This window comes from Talpa europaea (genome assembly GCF_964194135.1).
Source record: "Talpa europaea genome assembly, chromosome: 15".
Classification (NCBI taxonomy): Eukaryota; Metazoa; Chordata; class Mammalia; order Eulipotyphla; family Talpidae; genus Talpa; species Talpa europaea.
Window position 1 is genome coordinate 41,871,913 of NC_140083.1, and position 19,156 is coordinate 41,891,068.

General features: G+C 42.5%; 1 protein-coding gene across 1 annotated transcript in view; it reads right to left on the reverse strand.

Annotated features, from left to right (window-relative positions):
- Positions 1-19,156, reverse strand: part of ANO6 (anoctamin 6) — a gene marked incomplete at both ends in the record, with an annotated part of 209,845 nt that overhangs the window by 23,346 nt on the left and 167,343 nt on the right. Inside the window, 6 exons of the mRNA XM_084255999.1 lie at positions 937-1,067; positions 4,936-5,033; positions 5,227-5,396; positions 6,481-6,706; positions 12,735-12,812; positions 15,389-15,531. Coding sequence (XP_084112125.1) covers positions 937-1,067; positions 4,936-5,033; positions 5,227-5,396; positions 6,481-6,706; positions 12,735-12,812; positions 15,389-15,531 — 846 coding nt within the window. The remainder of the gene's footprint in view (positions 1-936; positions 1,068-4,935; positions 5,034-5,226; positions 5,397-6,480; positions 6,707-12,734; positions 12,813-15,388; positions 15,532-19,156) is intronic.

The window sequence follows — 19,156 nt, forward strand, 5'->3', positions numbered from 1 at the left end:
GAGGTGCATCCATTGAAAGACAACTGGGGGCCTCCCCGGTGGCGCAGCGGTAGAGCGCTGGGTTGCGAAGCTGCCCGCGGCCTCTGCGGCGCCGGTTCAATCCCCGGCTGCTCCCCGGCCACCGGAGGAGGGTCCCACATGGTGCGCAGACCTCTCCTGCCGCCCGCTGCTCCCCTCAGCAGTGTACTTCGGTCCTTCTGCCTGCTCTGCTCCCCGCTCTGGCTCTGGTGAATTCTCTCACCCTCCCGCCCCTCTGACTGTACCCAGTGCATGTATAAACAAAACAAAAACAAGCAAACAAATAAAGAAAAACATGCCCCTATTAAAAAAAAAAAAAAAATGAAAGACAACTGGGGACTCAAAATCAAGTGCAACTGAAACAGAGCCCAAGGAAATGCTACACAGACGGGCAAAGACATTCAGGATGGAGGAGATAAATGTGTATTCTCAATGCCAGACCAGCAAAAATGCTTCTAAATTCTAACTAGTGATTAGAAATGAGGTCACTCAAGGAAACAGGCAGAAATCACTGGTCAGGAGAAAAAGATATGCAGAAACAGGAGCAGGGTGTGAAAAGGGCGGGGGGACCCTGTGATCATTTGTGTATCCCAGACTGAATCACCTCTAATAATAGTTCTGAGCTGAGGCTCAGACAACATGGTTAGGATGTTCTAATAATGAATGGTGAAGATGTACCTAGATGAGTATCCCTTTTCATTGCTTGGGGATAAATCTGTGGCATCGGACAACATAAATATTGACAAAGAGACATAATCACCTTATTTGCAAGCCTGATCCTATAATTTCATCTATTGGAGAAAAAGAAACTACATTTCAACCTGCTAGATCATTATTTGGCTCAATAATCGCTGCTTTTGGGATCCAAACCGTGCTCCAATATAATTTACATGACCCAAAATGTCACCCACAACTTACTCATTTCAAGATATTCATAAAATAATCCCAGCTTGCCCATGGGCTGCAGATGGTAGTCCTGTTCCCACCGTGGGGTGATCTTTTCTGAGCCCGAAACTGAGTTGCATCGTCCAATTAGATTTTTGATCCAGCTGCCGAAAAGATCAAAGTGCAAATTAGACTATTATCCCCCAAGTCATAAAGTATGAGTTAATGTCTCAAGTTGAACACATAACCCATGAGGAAATTAATTCCTTGTTTCCATGCTAAATTCCTTATTATTCTGGTAGGAAATACTGGGCTGTAATCCATACTACACTGTCCTTGGTCTTTTGGGTTTTCTATTGGGTTATGATTCTGGAGCAGGGATCTTCATCTTGAGTACACATGGAAATCATCTACAGAATTACAAACAATTCCAGATGCCAGGTACTTTCTCCCCTGGCCAAGTTGAGATGTTTCCTTCCTTCAGCAGTGGTTACAAAATAATATCCTTAGGAATTTAGCATATTGGCATAACAGTGTTATAAAAAGTCGCTCTTCACTAAGTCCTTACTGTATGTATGAATTACTTTGCATGGCCTTTTCTTGTATCTTCTTTATATTTAACTCACATACCACAGATAATCATTATTTCTGTTTAAGACATCCTACAGCATTCCCACTTGCTAATTTTGAATAAAAGCACCCTCTACTATTAAATCTGTTTCATTCCTGGGTCTACTATTTTTTAATTTAAAGCATAAGAGCAGGTAGTGAACCTGCTGTGTTAGGGTTCTCTTATTACATGCCTCTGGTTCTTCCCTGACAAATGGCTGGGCTGTTGGAAGAGTCATGATGCATTTTTGCTTGAAAAACAGAAATAAATACGTCATGCCTTTTCCAACTACCCAATATATCCCAAGAAGGGATATTTTCTCTTATATCAGCTCACTTTTCTTACCTAAGAAGTTCAAACCCATTATAGAAAACAAAAGAAGAAAACCACTGCCATCCATTACCTAAACACCAAAGGACAATGTTATTGGTATCTATTTTTCGTACATTTTTATCATAAGAATTTCTCCAGATTGAGCTGCTTCATGCAGGAATTATACCAGCTCTGTGTCAAGTACAGAGTAAAATTCCCAGGAGTGCCTCAGATATCAAAATCAAAATACTAAGTGAGTGAGAAGGCCAAAGGGTGCTGGGCTTGTTCTCTGAGTCCAGTAAACAATTCTGTTAATGTGCTGATATTCTGTATTTAAAGCATGAATCACTCATTCACTCAACTGGTTTTTACTGAGCACCCACTAAATGCCCAGCACTGCTCTGGATGCCCGAGGGCGCCCAAAGGGGACAGGATCCTAGTGCCAGCTTTGCTTCTTCATTTGCTTCAGGAACCCTAGCCAAGGAGCTGACCTAGTTGGGGGCAGAGAGAGGTTAAGTGTGTACAGTGAAACTAATTTTATTCCATTCTTTTTGACATATTTAAATGGTATGAAAATAGCCACTGAATTATAAGGTTTTTCTCTCCCTTATTATGCTTTCTGTGATGGGTGTAGTTTGGGTTACCAGAATAACTACTATGTCCTTATTATATGAGAAGTTGTATGAAAAAGTAAGAAGGCAAGGGATGCCTACCTAAAGAGGAGAAGTAGCAATTAGTTGATCCCAAGTCATTCCCTAATTTGGTTAACATTTAGCAATCCACGTTTTCAAAAGTGAAAGAAAGCTAATTGAAAACATACTGCCTCAGTAACTTAGGCTAGAATTAGAAATATCGACATGCCAGGTTTAGGTGGCTGTAATTTGCAATACTGGGTGCAATACCTCCTGGGGTAGAGGTGGGTCCAATAACACACCTTTATCTAAAAATATTTCATGGGAACATATTTCATTACATGTGAATACCAATACCAATTTGGAAAACAGACCAGGCCCCCTAAAATTTTAAAATAAAAATGAACTCACTGACAACCAGTCATCAAAACAAGTGCTAAATAATCTACTTTCTTCAAAAAAAAAATGCTTTTAAATCCAAGTTAAGGCTTTCTTCTCTTTGATGTTATTTATTTTCATATAGAAACATAGTTATGTGTGCTTGACCTACTTTTACTCGTCTGGAAAAGCTGGAGATGAGTACAATGAAAGTGAGGGCCATTGATAGCATAGTAGGTAAAGAAAATCGTAATTTTACAGCTACAACCAGAATCCTTTAGAGGGGAGGACCCTGGGGTGGGGAAGAGGAAAGAGAGAGGCCTTTGCTTAGAGACAAATTCTGCTAGTTCCCATTGAAGTTGAGGAATGAGCCCTTGTGAAGAAATCTGGAAGGACACAATGAAACCCAGTGGTTTCTGCTCTCTAAAAACAGAAAAATGATGTTAACACTCTATGAACAGAATAAAAAGAAATTTGGGAATGGCAGAGAGAGAAGTAAGGTTAGAGAAGGGAAGAGGAAGAGAGAGAAGACAGGTGGATGTGATATGGGTGGGGGTAGAGGTAGGGCAAAATGACAGGAGGAAGGAACCTATAGAGAGGGGTGATGTTGAAAAAAAATGACCCATTTGGATGGTGGGATAAAGGACTTTTTTTTTTTAAAGATTTATTTATTTGTACAAGATCTGGGGTACAGGCCAGAGAAGTGGGAAGGTGAGAGGATTCACCAGAGACAGAGTGGGCAGCAGAACAGGCAGATGGACCAAAAGCACTGCTGAGGGAAGCAGCGGGCGAGACAGGAGAGGTCTGCAGCATCATGTGGGTATCTCCCTGCCTGGCCGGGAATCAAACCCGTGCTGCAGAGGCTGTGGACAGCTTCACAGGGCTGTGCTCAACCCAGGTCTTTTAAAAAAAAAAAAAAAAAAAAGATTTATTTTATTTATTTATGCATACAAGAACTGGGGTGTAGGCCAGAGTGCAAGTGGGTGAGAGGATTCACCAGGACAGAGTGGGGAGCAGAACAGGAGGATCTACTGAAATTCACTGCTGAGGGGAGCAGCAGGTGAGACAGGAGAGGTCTGTTGTGCCCTATGTGGGTCAGCTCCCTGGCTGGGGATCGAACTCAGGCTGCAGTGATAACAGTGCTGAGACTCAACCCCTAGGCCAACAGGGAGGCCCCCTCTAAGTGGAAATTTAGAAGGACAGTGGGACCTTATGCAAACATGTACTCTCATCTTTAAGGGAAAGAACAGTAATCCAAACCTTCGTGGTAACTGTTCTAGATACTGGTCTCCTACACCAGCATCTAAGATGACACTATGTTGTATGTGCCCTGGGACCACAAGAGAACTATTCTCCAAACCTGGACTGGGAGTCTTGGGATCTTAGATCTTCATTCACAGTGCTCTTAGTGGTGATGTGAACTTACAAAAGTCATTTAGCTTTTCTAAGCCACAGAATCTTCATTTGCAGAAGGGAGGTAAACAAATAAAACACAACACAGTGACTTACATAGAAGACCCCTAGAAGTCACTGTTACTGAGTTTTAAAAGTGTGGTAGAAAGGGAGGAGACACTTGTGAGAAGTTGTGGAGATACTTGGTTCATAAGCCCAGCAAGGACAACCTGTCCTGGGGCTACAATCAGTATACCCATCACTGATGGGATTTAAGAAGGTGTTTTAACATATTTATTTAAACCCTGAGATGGGCCTCCCTGGTGGCCTAGGGGTTAAGTCTCAGCACTATCACTGCTACAGCCTGAGTTTGAGCTCTGGCCAGGGAGCTGACCCACATGGCACAGTAGACCTCTCCTGTCTCGCCTGCTGCTCTCCTCAGCAGTGTGTTTCGGTACCTCTGCTTGTTCTGTTCCCTGCTCTGCCTCTGGGGAATCCTGTCACGCCCCCGCTTTCTGGCCTACACCCCAGTTCTTCTACACAAAACAAAACCCCCAAGTATGTTTACTCTGAATAGCTAGACTATCTTGTCTGGAGACTTAATAAGCAGAGTCCACTCCAGTTTAGAGATGGACACGCAGGCAGATTATTCCACTGGGTGGGCTTTTCCGCCTCTGTGCTCCCGAGATGATACAGCTTAATACTCACGGAAGTAACACCTCTTGTATGTTATTCCAGATTGCTTTTCCTCCCATTATTATTGTCAGCTGTGTTGTTAGTTCAAAGAGACACCCCCCGGGATCACACTGCAATGTTAAAAAGAAAATGTCACTTAAATTTTTGATGGGTCTAATATGAAATAAGGTCATTTAATCTTATTTTTCTAATATTTGTTCTTTTTTGGCTAAAAAAACACAACCCAGTGACTCTACAATAAACCATTCATTGAGCAACTGAGAGAAAACAGCTTATCAAGAGAATACAATTCTAAATTCACACCTCTTCATTTCTGTATTTTCCCAGCCAATAAACAGGATCTCCCGGGTAACCGACAAATTTGCCCTTAAAGAAGGCTATGTAGAAACAGGAAGAATAGTAGTTGACAAACTGGAACATGAACATCTTCATGGTTAGGCTGTTCTCATAATCAGTCTGGGTCCGTGGGAGTTCTGCAGTTCAAACAAAGAAAAGCGAGATTTTAAAATTGTGAACAGCTTTGAGACCCTCATCAAAGGCACTGATACACGAGTTAACATGTTAAAAAAAAAAACAATTCACACTGTTTCCATTTAAGCTGTTTGAATTTCTTAATATAGCTATTGTGTTAATTCCAAATTTACACATTGTTACAAGAATTTCCCCCATGAATATAATATCCCACAAGACCAAAAAAAAAAAAAAAAAAAAAAAAACCCACAAACCACACACAAAAAACAAAACTGTTTTTGGTAGTTAAACTTTAGAAGCACAATGTTATCAAATGGGCATGAATTACCTTCTCTTACTTCTACTCTGACAAAAAAGTACTTTTGAACAGCTTGCTAAATGATACATCTTTTTGAATTTTACTAAGGTAGGTCTGTTGAAGGAAATAAACAAGACAACAGGAAACTTGCTAGAAGCATTTGGGGAAGACAGAACAGGTCACTCTCCTGTTCAGAATTTAAATTGGTCTGATGATTTTCAGAAGATGACCGGCTAGCGGACCATTTAGAGAAGATAGAGGCATGTGGAGCGTGTGGGAGGCTCTACACTTTGGCCACTAAGCAGCTGCCTGGGAAGCCAGCCAGAGAGAAGAAACACTTATTATAAAAGCCAGAGCTGATGAGAATGGAGCTGTATTAATATGAACAGCACGGGGAAGACTCGTAACAGTGTGATTACTTGTCCTCTCGGCAGCAGAGGAAGCATATTTGCTACTGGAACCATGACCCTATTCCACTTATTTGCAATAAAAAGACTATTTACTTTCAACAATGGGGTACATGATCTAATATAATTGAAAATATTACTCAGTCTTGATCTGTTTGCACAGAGCCTGGACATTATAATGATTATCTTTGCTCTGTCCCTTTCACCAAGGCAAAGCTGTAGACGATTCATTTCCTATAGAAACGAAAGAAAATATGTTTACAGTTGAAATGTTCTCAAAATTTTAACACCCCGGAATTGAAAATGCCTAAAAGATACAGTCTCTGTTTTCGCTAGCTCCTAGAAATGTCTGCGACATGACTGTGGGGAGTGGGGTCGTACCAAAGTTAGTAATCAAGATGGCCACTTTTTCATAGATGGTGTTCAGAATCATGATGATGACGAAGCTGATGATGGACGCCGTGATGGTCGTGGCTGTCTGTGGAGTCAGGTACTTCTGGATTGGGTCTGTGGCATTATAGTTCTTGGGAAGTTTTGCAGAAAACACAATGAACACCGAGAGCCTGTAGACGATGATGCCAATCACTGAAGCGATAATCAGGAGGATCTGAGAACAGAATAAACAAGCAGCATGAGACTCACCAAGAGCCAAACTTTTATACTTAAAAGTTGGTCCCAGGGGTGGGGGAAGGGCCCCTCTGGTGGCCTAGGGGTTAAGTTTCAGCTCTATCATTGCTGTAGCCTGGAAGCTGACCCACGTAGGGAATAGCACACCTCTCCAATCTTGCCCCCTGCTTCCCTCAGCAGTGTATTTCAGTCAATCCACCTGTTCTGCTCCCCACTCTGTCTCTAGTGAATCCTCTCACCCCCCGCAGCTCTGGTCTACACCTTAGTTCTTCTACGTAAAAATAAAAAAAAAAAATAATAAAACAAAATGACCCTAGCATTGCATGTTAGAAGTTTTGGTAATGGTTAAAATGGGGTATTTACTTTACCATACAAGGATCTTAGTTTCCATCTCATATTAAAAACCTCCTTGAGGGCCTCCTTGGTGGCCTAGGGGATAAATCTCAGTGCTGTTACCACTAGGGCCTGAGTTCAATCCCCAGCCAGGAGGCTGACTCACATAGGGCACAGCAGACCTCTCCTGTCTCACCTGCTGCTGCCCTCAGCAGTATATTTCAGTAGATCTACCTTTCTGCTCCCCACTCTGTCCCTGGTCAATCCTCTTACCCCTGCACCTCTGGCCTACACCCTGGTTCTCCCTATACCCTAGTTCTTCTACACAAAAATAAAAGAAAAATAGTTGGCCTTGGGATAAAATGAACAAGGTGCATGTGTGAAGAGATGTGAATCTCACATATGAGAGGTGGAAATTGGGCAGGTTGCATCTCAGAGAAAGGAAAGGGAATGAGGGTCATCAGGATGGTACAGCCACTAAGTGAGATGTCAACAGCAGGGACAGCATGTGCCGGGGGTGACAGGACACGGGGGCTCTGCTCTTGCTGTGCAATTTCCCTGGGAAGCTAAAACTGCTGCAAGAAAGAATTTCTATTAGGAAAAGGGACTCTATCTTCAGACTGGGTAAAAATGGGGTAACTGGTAGCACGTTCAGTTAGAAGGAAAAATTTTCTATGACAGCAGAACTGATGAAAATACCCCATTTGGATGATGCTTAGCGAAATAAGTCAGAAGGAAAAAGAAAAATACTGGATAATTTCACTTATAGGAGGGATACAGGGAAATTGAACAAGGGGTCAGGAAAAAGACAAAACTTGTAGGCAAACCATAGATCTGAGGCATCCATCAGGGGAGGCGGGGAGAGAGGGGTGAAAACAGAGCACAAGGGACTGTGGTGATGGTCACAGGTCCTGTGGTGGTGGGAGAACTATGGGAACTACACCTGAGGGGAGAAATCAAATACTGTCCAAAAAATGAACAACGATGTAAGGAAAAAAACACTCCTTTGGTGGGCCTCCCCGGTGGCGCAGTGGTTGAGCGCTGGGTTGCGAGGCTGCCCGCAGCCTCTGCAGCGCCGGTTCGATCCCCAGCTGCTCCCCAGCCACCAGAGGAGGGTCCCGCATGGCATGCAGACCTCTCCTGCCGCCCGCTGCTCCCCTCAGCAATGTACTTCGGTCCTTCTGCCTGCTCTGCTCCCCACTCTGGCTCTGGTGAATTCTCTCACCCTCCCGTGCTTCTGACTGTACCCAGTGCATGTATGTATGTATGTATGTATGTATAAATAAATAATTAATTAAATAAATCTTTAAAACAAAACAAAACAAAAAAAAACCACCCCTTCTGTAACAACAGAATTTTCAAGATCATGAATGTGATTTTTTTGGCTCTGCTATAAACTATGAAAGGGGTGCACTAGCAGGACCATAATCCCCTGAATGGGATCGGAGAAGCTGCAGCAGGGCCCTAAAGTAACTGCTAGAAATGATAGCTATCCCTGCTGTTAAAAGCCTCCCACACTTTTCACGTTTGGATCTTAAAATCTTAAACCGGTCACCAAGCATGCCAGCACTTGCACAAGACTCATTCGCAAGGCCACCGCATTTCTGACTGTATAAACCATTATCCATGGGGGCCTGAAGTCTAGTTTGCACACACTAGGGTTTCACTTATCACCAGGCTAGTTTTCCTTGGACACTCAGTGATGCCCAGGAAGGGCTGCATTTTCAAGCTGTTTCTCTAACATCTACTTTCTTGGACAGGCTCCAGACTTGGACTTGCTGGGCCTGCCTGCTCAGGATGACTGCCCTGAGAGAGAAAAGCTATGAAAAAGGAGAATTTCAAGACCTAGCAAATTATGCCATATAAAGGTTTGCAGTAACAGAGGGAGGCTGGTTTTCACCTGGGGAGAGCAGGGAAGGCAGTGATTACAAGCCAGGGCCTGAACCAGACTCCTGGATTTGAATCCTGGCTTGAGCACGAGCAGGGGGGCTGGTACAAATTACTTAACCTCTTGGGGGCTTCAATTTCCTCACCCACATAATGGGGGGACATTAAAAGGAGCTGACTTCTGTTAGATGTTTGATCTGAAAGTGTCTTCTCCCATACACTGTCCTGGTGATGGATCTTATTATAGACTTACAGTGCTGTATATCAGAAACTCATATAATGTTACACAAATGTCACCTCAATGAAAACTTATGTAAAAATAGTTACTAAAGTATAGAGCTGTGTTATGATTCACTGAGTTGCTACAGGTGAAACCCTTCAAACTTGGAAAGAAAGCACTTTGTAAACATTAGCTATAAGGCCAGCATGTGAAGATGTTTGTTCTTACTTTTAAAGTCATCCGTTTATAGAGAAGGCATTCTATTTCCTCCTGTAATCTCTCTCATTATCTCCTTCACAGTTAAGGTTTACACTTGTGAAAGAAATACCATTTGTGTGTGTAAGTATCTGTGAAAATTAGCCAAGGCTGAGAAAATGTATTAGAGAAGGTATATCAAGCCTTTCTCTTTCAGCAAACAAAATCCTCATAACAGCCTATGAGGTAAGTAGAGTTCTGTCTCTTTTATGGAGGAGGAAACTGAGGCACAAAGAGATGAAATAATTTGTTCCCAAATTAAGCAACTTTTGGGAAGTCGGAAAAGTCATGACGTATTTTTTCTGTTTTCAAGCAAAAATGCCTCATGACTTTTCTGACAACCCAATAGTAAGTGAAAGATCTGATATACTCAGAGCCCCAATGACATGCTGACTTCTTCCTACACTACCTCCCACATGGTCCATGAAATGAATTCTAGTTCCTGTCAGAGCATTTACATACTTTGTTTCCAGACTTCAAGGCACTTGGTTTGTTCAATATTCACAGGAAGTAGGAAACCATCATTCTGCTTCCTCAAGTTTCTTATCTTTTCAGATTATAGTTTAATATACTTTTCTGATAATAACTTGAATATGCACTGACGGGAGACAATCTGAGAACATCCTGTAGTGGATGCTGGTTGCTTTGCTAACTGGATCTGTTTCCAGCCTAGGAAGAGGAACCATAATTTGCTTTGCGGGCAATAACTTTCCCATTTTCAAGCTCATTGTCTGGGTTGTTCTGAGCCTTCCTGTGCTGCAGAAGTAGCTCCTGATTGGTTTGAGAGAAATAGGGACTTCAGACCCTGGGTCTCAGTGACCAAATCAAAGATTGACAAATGGCCTACTAAGAGTCACTGATAGGTGAGGTGATATCTAGCAATGCCTATAAAGGGCAGCTTCCTCTGGCATTAGAGACCTCGACTGAGGCCACCCTCAGATCTGGGACTTTCAATTACAGAAACCAATCCATCACTCTCCCCATTTTTGTTGTTTAAGCAACTAGAGATTGATTTTCTGTCACCAAAACCTAAAGGAACCCAACCATAGAGAATAGCAGGGAAAAAAATCTGTTATCTACATAAAGGCACATTCCTACAGAATGCTAATATGTTTACACATTTAAATGATTTTACATTATTAATTTTATCCTTTCCTGTACCCTATGATAACTATAAAATTTTCACATCACAAAACATTACCAAGGACATCTTTTTCATGGTTGTATTATATTCCACTGTATGACTGGTTAGAAGTAGAATATTTGGCTGATATGTATATATAGAGAATATATGACATATATGCTATAGGAATATATATATGCAATATATACATATATAATAACTGTAACTCAATCCTTTTTAAAAAAGATTTATTATTTATGCATACAAGAACTGGGGTACAGGCCAGAGGTGCAGAGGGTGAGAGGATTCACCAGAGACTGAGTGGAGAACAGAACAGGCAGATTTGCTGAAATCCACTGCTGAGGGGAGCAGTGGGCGAGTCAGGAGAGGTCTGCTGCACCATGTGGGTAGCTTCCTGGCCGGCCAGCGATCGAACTCATGCTTCAGTGGCTGTAGATAGCTTCATAGGTTATGTCTTAACCCCTTGTGCTACCAGGGAGGCCCTGTAATTCAATCTTTAGTGACTATTACTGCCCATTACAAAATACTTTCTGCCGAAAGTTTTAAAGGTTTAATTAGTTTTTAGAGCACCTGAATATTTTTGAGACATACTGCCGAAGTGCTTTCCAAGAAGGCTGGAGAAGGGTAAAATTCCAATACCCGACTATGAAGAGGTGATGCATTTCATCTTTACAGATGCATTTCTTCTTTACATTGAGCCTCATCATTTGGAGGTGTAAAAACTATACCTCATTTTAATGTGCACTGATTTAATGACTAGTAAGGCTTGACATCTGCCAGTACAGAGATCTTTGGTGAAATCTTAGAAGTGATCTGGATTCTTTGTGTAGTAAAGGTAATACTCCCTTTTATGCCCCATTTGCTAAGAAATATTTCTCTAATAGCTTTAATTAAACTTAGAATGCTTTTTGCTATATGGAGATCTTTCAATATTTTCCCCTGAGACCCGTGTTGCTGCTAAGTTCTAAAAATCTTTTTACATCAAGAAACCATATTCATCAATATTTCTAGTTCTTTTATGGTGTTACATTGTTTACATGTTAAGTGGTTATTACAGTTATTAATATTTATTACAGTTAAGTGGTTCATAGTACAGTTTTCCTTTGTTTGCCCAAATACTATCAAGTGTTCTATTACCATTTAGTGAATAATCTTATTTTACTGATTTATTAAATAAATATATTATATTTTACCCTTCTCCAGCCTTCTTGGAAAGCACTTTGGCAGTATGTCTCAAAAATATTCAGGTGCTCTAAAAACTAATTAAACCTTTATAAATAAATAAATATATTAAATTACTGATATTAGAGCTCAAATCTAGGCTTCATGTCTTATTTTCTTTTGGTTATTCTTGAGCCAATACAAGTCTCTTGTTTTCAATTATTCTAATAACTAAATTATATTACTAGTATGATTTGACCAAAAATAGACCGCAGATGAATAAATTATTTTATTGTGGAGCTATTTTCTTTCTTTTTTTAAAAAAAGATTTCTTTTATTTATTTATGCATACAAGAACTGGGGTATAGGCCAGAGGTTGGGTGTGAGGTGAGAGGATTCACCAGAGACAGAGTGGGGAGTGGAATAGGCAGATCTACTGAAATCCACTGCTGAGGGGAGCAGCGGGCAAGACAGGAGAAGTTTGCTTTGCCATGTGGGTCAGCTCCCTGGCTGGGGAATCAAACTGGCGCTGCAATGGCTGCAGATAGCTTCATAGTTCTGGACTTAACCCCTGCGCCACCAGGGAGGCCTTTATTATGGAAATATTTTCTTTTTGTCTGGAGTTATTTGCTTATAGTTTCTTTTGTGTCTTTGCAATGCTTTTTATGTTTTCATAGTTCTTATTACTATTTTTGCAAAAGCTATTTCTAGACATTTTGCTTTAGTGGTTGCTACTGAAAAAATTTAGAATTTGTAATGCCTCCTGTTTGGTTTCTTCACCAAAAACTGAAAAATCCTGAGCCACTCATCTGATTTAAGTAAATATGGGGGAAGGAACCAGGAAAACCACTGTGAACAGATACTTTGACACCTCAAGGGTAGTACCATATGGTGGCTATGTCGTTCTCTGGAAACAGTTCTTTCTATGAGGCTACAATATCTGGACTCAACTTTTAGTTTCCTTGACATTTAAAATTAAATAGTAGAAAATGTGTTGTCAACTCTTACCCAGAAGAAGACAGCACTTGCACACAGCGTTATCCGTATACATTTTCCCCAGGTAGAAAAAGGAATACGTTCTTCTTCCTAATTAAAACAAACAAACAAACAAAAAAACAACAAAGTTCAGTCCATCAAGGGAATATTCCAATGAAATTTTTTTTTCTGTTCAGTCATGAAATTTAATTTTCTAGAAATTTGTTTTCAAATATGCTTCCTTACTCTTAACTGCATAGTCTTTTGTTAACAAGTCCAAACATACACAGAACAGAACACATGCAGTGTTTACTTTATAGTATTTTCTGGAACAGCAAGCCTGAGACACAAGTTATTTACCTGATAGAACCTCAGCTCAGGAGTTTGGGTATCTGAAAATGTGGAGCTGTAAAGAGACATTCCTGAGTTTGTCTTAGATTTTAGGAGAAATCTACAATGACAGCAGTTTCACAGACATCTGCAAATACAAGGTATCCAGGATGTGGCTTTTGGCTGAGTTTTATATTATATCTTAATTTGGTATAACTATTTATTTTTAGAATCTTCCCTTTACAGTTTATCTGAGTATATTTACATTTTTCAAAGGAGAATCAATACTTCTCAAGATTTATCTGGATTATAAGAGGAGCTATTATGTGATAATTGCCGCAAATACAAATTTCCTTTACTCTGTGGCAAGTACTCTTCTTTTTCATTTATTTATTTTTTGTGTCGAAGAACTAGGGTACAGGCCAGAGGTGCAGGGGGTGAGAAGGTCCCCCTGAGAAAGAGTGGGGAGCAGAACAGGTAGATCAACTGAAATCTACTACGGGGAGCAGTGGGCGAGACAGGAGAGGTCTGCTGTGCCCTTATGTGGCTGGTTTGATCTCCCTGGCTGGAGATCAAACTCAGGCCTTGGCGGTGATAGTGCTGAGACTTAACCCCTAGGCCACCAGGGAGGCCCTCCAGGTTCTATTCTAAGTGGGTTTTATACATTAAGTCTATTAACCATTGCCATACTCACTGGAGGAGGCAATTCTGTTCTGCTCCTTTATAGTTGAAGAAACAGTATCGCCAGAGAAGTGACATTTTTTTGCTTAAGACAATTCATTTGTAAATTACTGTGTTCAGATTTGAACTCAGGCATGCTCATTCCTGACTTCACAGCCATGCCAGGGTAACAAAAGTAAAATGAGGGAGAAAGGTAAAGCAAAATGAATATTCATGTTCAGTTTTGTAACAAGCAACATTTCAATGGAATGGACTGGTATCACTTGGCAATTTTCAATTAAAAAAGCGCAGGTTTTAATTGCCAAACTGTCTCTTTTTTCTTTAGTATTTTTCCAATGTTGCCAATATTACAAGCTTTTGTTTTTTCAGTACTGAAAGTCATTATTTACATCTCCTTTTGTTGAAGCGTCAGCCTTTATTTCTGATCATCTTTTCAACACATGCCTTGATTCTGTCTTCTGGAATAAGTGGTAGGATCTATTCATTATGGGAATTATTTAAAGCTTGTTTCATGGTAAAAGACAAATGTCACCTTCTGTTGATAATTGAACTTCATTTTTTTCCCCATTTTAAAAATGAGGAGGTTGTACGGCTCCCTCCAGTTCATTTCAGTGTTGACATTCTGTAAATCTGTGATTTAATTTATAAAATCTATAGTTGGGGACATTTGCAGATGCTCGTGGTGAAAGCATTTTCTTTCCAAGAGAGATTTGTATTCAGAACCCACCATCCTTATGCTGATGACTGCCAATACAATCAGCTCTAAATTTCCTGTGTTGATGGAAGGAGCAATAAGGCAGATGATTCAGAAATCATCTTTCATTGGCTTTGAATATTTATACAGATGGTTTTTTTTTTTCATCTTTGCAGCAGTAACTACAGCAGCAAATTTACCTTTCCAATTCTATAAAATGCCTAGCACGGTGCCTCAACATAGTTGGACCTCAACAAATGTTTCCCTTCTCTCTCCATCCCACTCTGACTTTAGGGCAAGAGTCACACTATTTTGTGCATCCCAGCCAGAAGGTGGAGCCGTGACTCAGGCTAGTGGAGACAAAGAGCAGCCAGTCTAGGCATTGAGTCAACTATAAAAACCAATGTGTCTTTCCTTCCATGTTGTATCATAGCCTAATTTCCCACATATTTACTGGTTTTATCAGAAACAGGACACAAACACTGCACTTTTTCTTCTATAGTATGTCAGTCCAATTTGGTTTTCATTATTACTGTCACCACAAAGAGGAGACCATACTTGTCTCCTAAGTCCACTGTTCTGTGTCCCAAACACACCCCAGGCCACTAAGAACCCTCAAAGGATGTAGTGAAGGGTCACAGGCATCAATAATTGTCAAGGCCAGGCCTCCCTGGTGGCCTAGGAAGCACTGTCACCGCTATGGCCTGAGTTCAATGCCTGGTCAGGAAGCTGGCCTACATGGTGCAGCAGACCTCTCCTGTCTCTCCTGCTGCTCCCCTCAACAGTGGATTTCACTACATCTGCCTGTTCTGCTCCTCACTCTGTCTCTGGGAAATCCTCTCACCCATGGCACCTCTGGCCTGCATCCCAGATCCTCTACATACAAAAAAATTGTGAAGGTGCCCAAGTGATTCCAATATGCAGCCAAGGCTGATATCCACTGCACTAGCCAGACTGAACTGCATGGAAACAGTGCCTTTACCTGCGTGATCTCGTTGATCACCACGTGCGTGCACTGTGCCTCATACTCTGGCCGGGGTTGCTCTTCCTGCTGTAGCTCGACGGTGTCCCACTCGTACTCCAGCTCTGCCTGACGCCTCTTCCAAAACTCCAGAAACAAGGTAACTAACAGAGACAAATACATGGTCATTCGAATCTAATTTATAGATAATAGTAATATTTAAAAGAGAAAAGTGAAGCAATGGTTTTTATTAACAAACAGGACAATTCATCTTGGAAAATGTGATGTGAATGTGCCCAAACTGTCTGCTACCCATATTTTATTGGGTAGCAATAAAAACATCAATATTATCATTTAAGAGCAATTCTGTCTGTGTTTTCTTACTTCCCTCTCCTCCTCTTTTCTCCAGGCCCTGTGTAGGGGATGCTTTGGTCAGCCACAAATCTCTATCCACCACCACCCAAGCAAGCCACCCCAAACTCATAAAATTCTTAAATCTAAAAAACTGCTACTTGTTTCAATCTTGTATAAAATATGAAAGAAATAATTTGCATTATAACATAAATTTCAGGCCTGCATCACTGAAATCTTTATTTTTCAAGAACTATAACTTAAAACACTAAATAAAAACAACAGCAAATGTTAACTGAAAAGGTAGTTCCAGAGTAAATGCCTTAAGTCCTTCTAATCAGACTGCTACATGCCCTTCCTGTACAGAAATTTGGGAATGACCACTTTTCCTTCCACAAAGATTTTTTTGAGTCTCTACAATGTGCTGAGGAAAAAGAAAAAGAAAAACCCAGTCCCTAGTTCAAGGAGCTCCAAGGCGTGTGGGACTGAAGCGACGAGGGCTATGATCAAGGTTGCTCTGAGCAACAGATCAGCATGTGTAGCCAGATGTCAGATGGGAAGGCTCTTCCAGAGGAGGGGACTGCAGTGGCGAGTTTTGAGATAACTTAGTGATCATGTGAAGTGGAACTTTCAGCCATTTCCCGCCAAGAAACTGTGTGTAAAGGCCAGAAGGCCAAGGAAGCCAGGTATCTTCTGAGAAATGCAAACAGTTCAGGTGTAATGGAGAGATGTGTTCCCGCTGCCTGGGGAGCAGCGGGAACATGTTACAGAGGACTTGAAAGGAGTTTGGGTTTCAAGTCAAAGGTGGAGGAGACAATGGCTCTGGTCCAGAGTGAGACCAGAGGCAGCAAGACCCACTGACAGTTAAAGATCAAGCCTCTCCAGCCAAGAGAGCAAGGATGTAGGCCAGCTTTCTAGCTTGGGCGAGGTCCCAAATTCTAGTGTCATCCTCTGGAAGAAGAGCAGTAAGAGAAGCAAGTCTGAGTGAGAAGACAACTGGTTTGATTCTGATCCGGTGCCTGTGGGTCACTAGAAGTCTACTAGGCAGGTAAAAGCCTAGAACCCAGGCTGTCAGGAATTTTTATTAAGTGGTAACTGAGCCATGAGTGGATGAGATGCTAAACGGGGTACTGAGCAGTTCTCCGCTGGCTGCATGTGAGAAGCATCTGGAGCTTTAAGCAACACTGCCCCGGCACCAGCCCCAAGATTCCGAATCCATTGTCTAGGATGGTCCTCAGCGCTGGGATTGCTTTTAAAGCCCCACTCAGCATTCAGAGTTAAGAATCGCTGAGTGGAGAGTGGAGAGCCTGGCCTGGAATCCTGCAGAGGAGGGCCAAGATGCGGGGGGGAACCTCCCAGCCCTGCCTGGGACGCCACGCGCCAGTGACAGAAGGGGATGTGTAGGGGACGTGCCCACTCCCAGCAGAACTAGCTGCGACTTCAGTCATTTTCAATAATAGTGTGTGAGAGTAGAAATCACACGGACACTGGAATCAAGTCAAAACCCTGGTCCTGACAAGGGTATGTGGTATGTGGTATGTGGTAGCTGGTTAAAATGTTTCATCTGGGGCCTCCCTGGTGGTGCAGGGGTTAAAGTCTCAGCTCTATTAAGCTATCCCCAGCCACTGTAGCATGGGTTCCATCCCCGGCCAGGGAACTACCCACATGGCTCAGTAGACCTGCCCTGTCTCGCCTGCTGCTCCCCTCAGCAGTGAATTTCAGTAGATCTGCCTGTTCTGCTCCCCACTCTGTCTCTGGTGAGTCTTATCACTACCTGCACCTCTGGCCTGTACCCCAGTTCTTGTAAGCATAAATAAATAAAAATAAATTTTTTAAAAAGTAAATAAAATGTTTCATCTATCTGAGCCTTTGTTTTCCTGCCTGTAAAAAAGAGAAACAGAACCTGCCTTATAAGGTTGGTGTGAACTCAATGACATTGTATCTCTAAAGGCCCTCTCAACTCTCTAAGACAGTTGCCAGTATCGTCAGTATCGTCCTCATGTTAGACATAAAGAAATAAAGGCACAAAGAGATTTGGATCTTTGCCTGAGGTTACAATATGGGAGGCTGGGGTGAGTCCCTGGCACTCTGGCATCCCAAGCCAAGTTCTTCTTACAACGTGTTACTGCCCCAAGTGGGTGCCCCTTGACCACAAGGAGATGAGCAGACTTTGGGGTGAAATCTACAAAGCCCTTGGGTACTTTTTCCTGACACTCTCAGGGCACCCAAATGTTCCAAGTCCTCTAAGTAACAACCTGTCAGGTGCACGACCTGGCCCACCTGTGAGACCCGAGAGCAGGCCTGATCAGTCGCCCTGCTGGCAGTAAGAACTCTCCCCTTAAGGTTTTTTACACTTGGACTCAGTACCTCCTTCTAGATAGTAAGAGCAGCTAAGACAGTATTTGCAGCCCCAGAACCTTCAAAGGCTGACCTCTTGGGGAGAAAAAGGCATGCACTTACATCTTAGAGCTCAGCACTTCCCTGCCCATCAAGGCCACAGCAAAGGCCAGGGACCCAGGCTGAATACTCAGTTGGAGAGTGAGCCTTTTTGCGAAACTGCCCTCATCCCCTCTGGGGTGCAGTGGCAGGGAAAGTGGTGAGTCAAGGTTGAAGGTTTTATAGTTCTAGGAGTGCACTGGGGCTGGTTGGTCCTGCTTCTCACTTCAGCCAGGCTGGCCCCATGGGGTGGATGGGTACTTTTCAATGAGACTCCTACCTGGGAGTGAGGGTGCAATACCCACGAGCCAGCCCTCCTTGGGATGCTGATCAAGCAGCAGAGTGGATGCTACTCACTCACCAAAGTGATTGAGATTCACATCTCTGACAAACACCATGTTTCCTTAAAGAACCCCACTTTTTACTCTCTTGGAGGACTCTACTGTCAGTATCGCCTATACCCCTCAGGTTCTTTGCACTGTGCTCCCCTCTAGCAGTACAAAATCATTCCAGAAGAAGTGCATGCTCTTGCAAAAAGGCGTGCTTCACTCTCCACGCTGACTTCAGCTTCCGTGTACAAAACAGGTAGCAGTTACTATTCTTGCCTGGATTCGCTTCTGCGTTTAGAGTTTATCGTGCCTACTGGAAGGTCTCCCTTACGGGGCGGGGATTCTGTTTTGTTGATAGCTGAAGCACTGGCACACAGCAGGCACTGGCACACAGCAGGCACTCTTTCATACTAGCTGGATGAAAGAGCTGTAGGAAGTCACTCCAGAAACTGGGGAATCCCCATGGCTGGCACCCCCCAGAAGGATGGAGCCATCCACTTAAAAGGGCCGTGGGCTCCAGCTGCTCTCGACTCACAACCACAGCTCGGCACCCCTACCTGCCATCCCTGTCCACGTGGGCCCAGGTATCCCCAGAAGCAGAATATTGTATGGAGAATGATTTACTGTTGATCCTATGGATGTCGATTTACTGTGAAGTCACAGTAGCACCAGG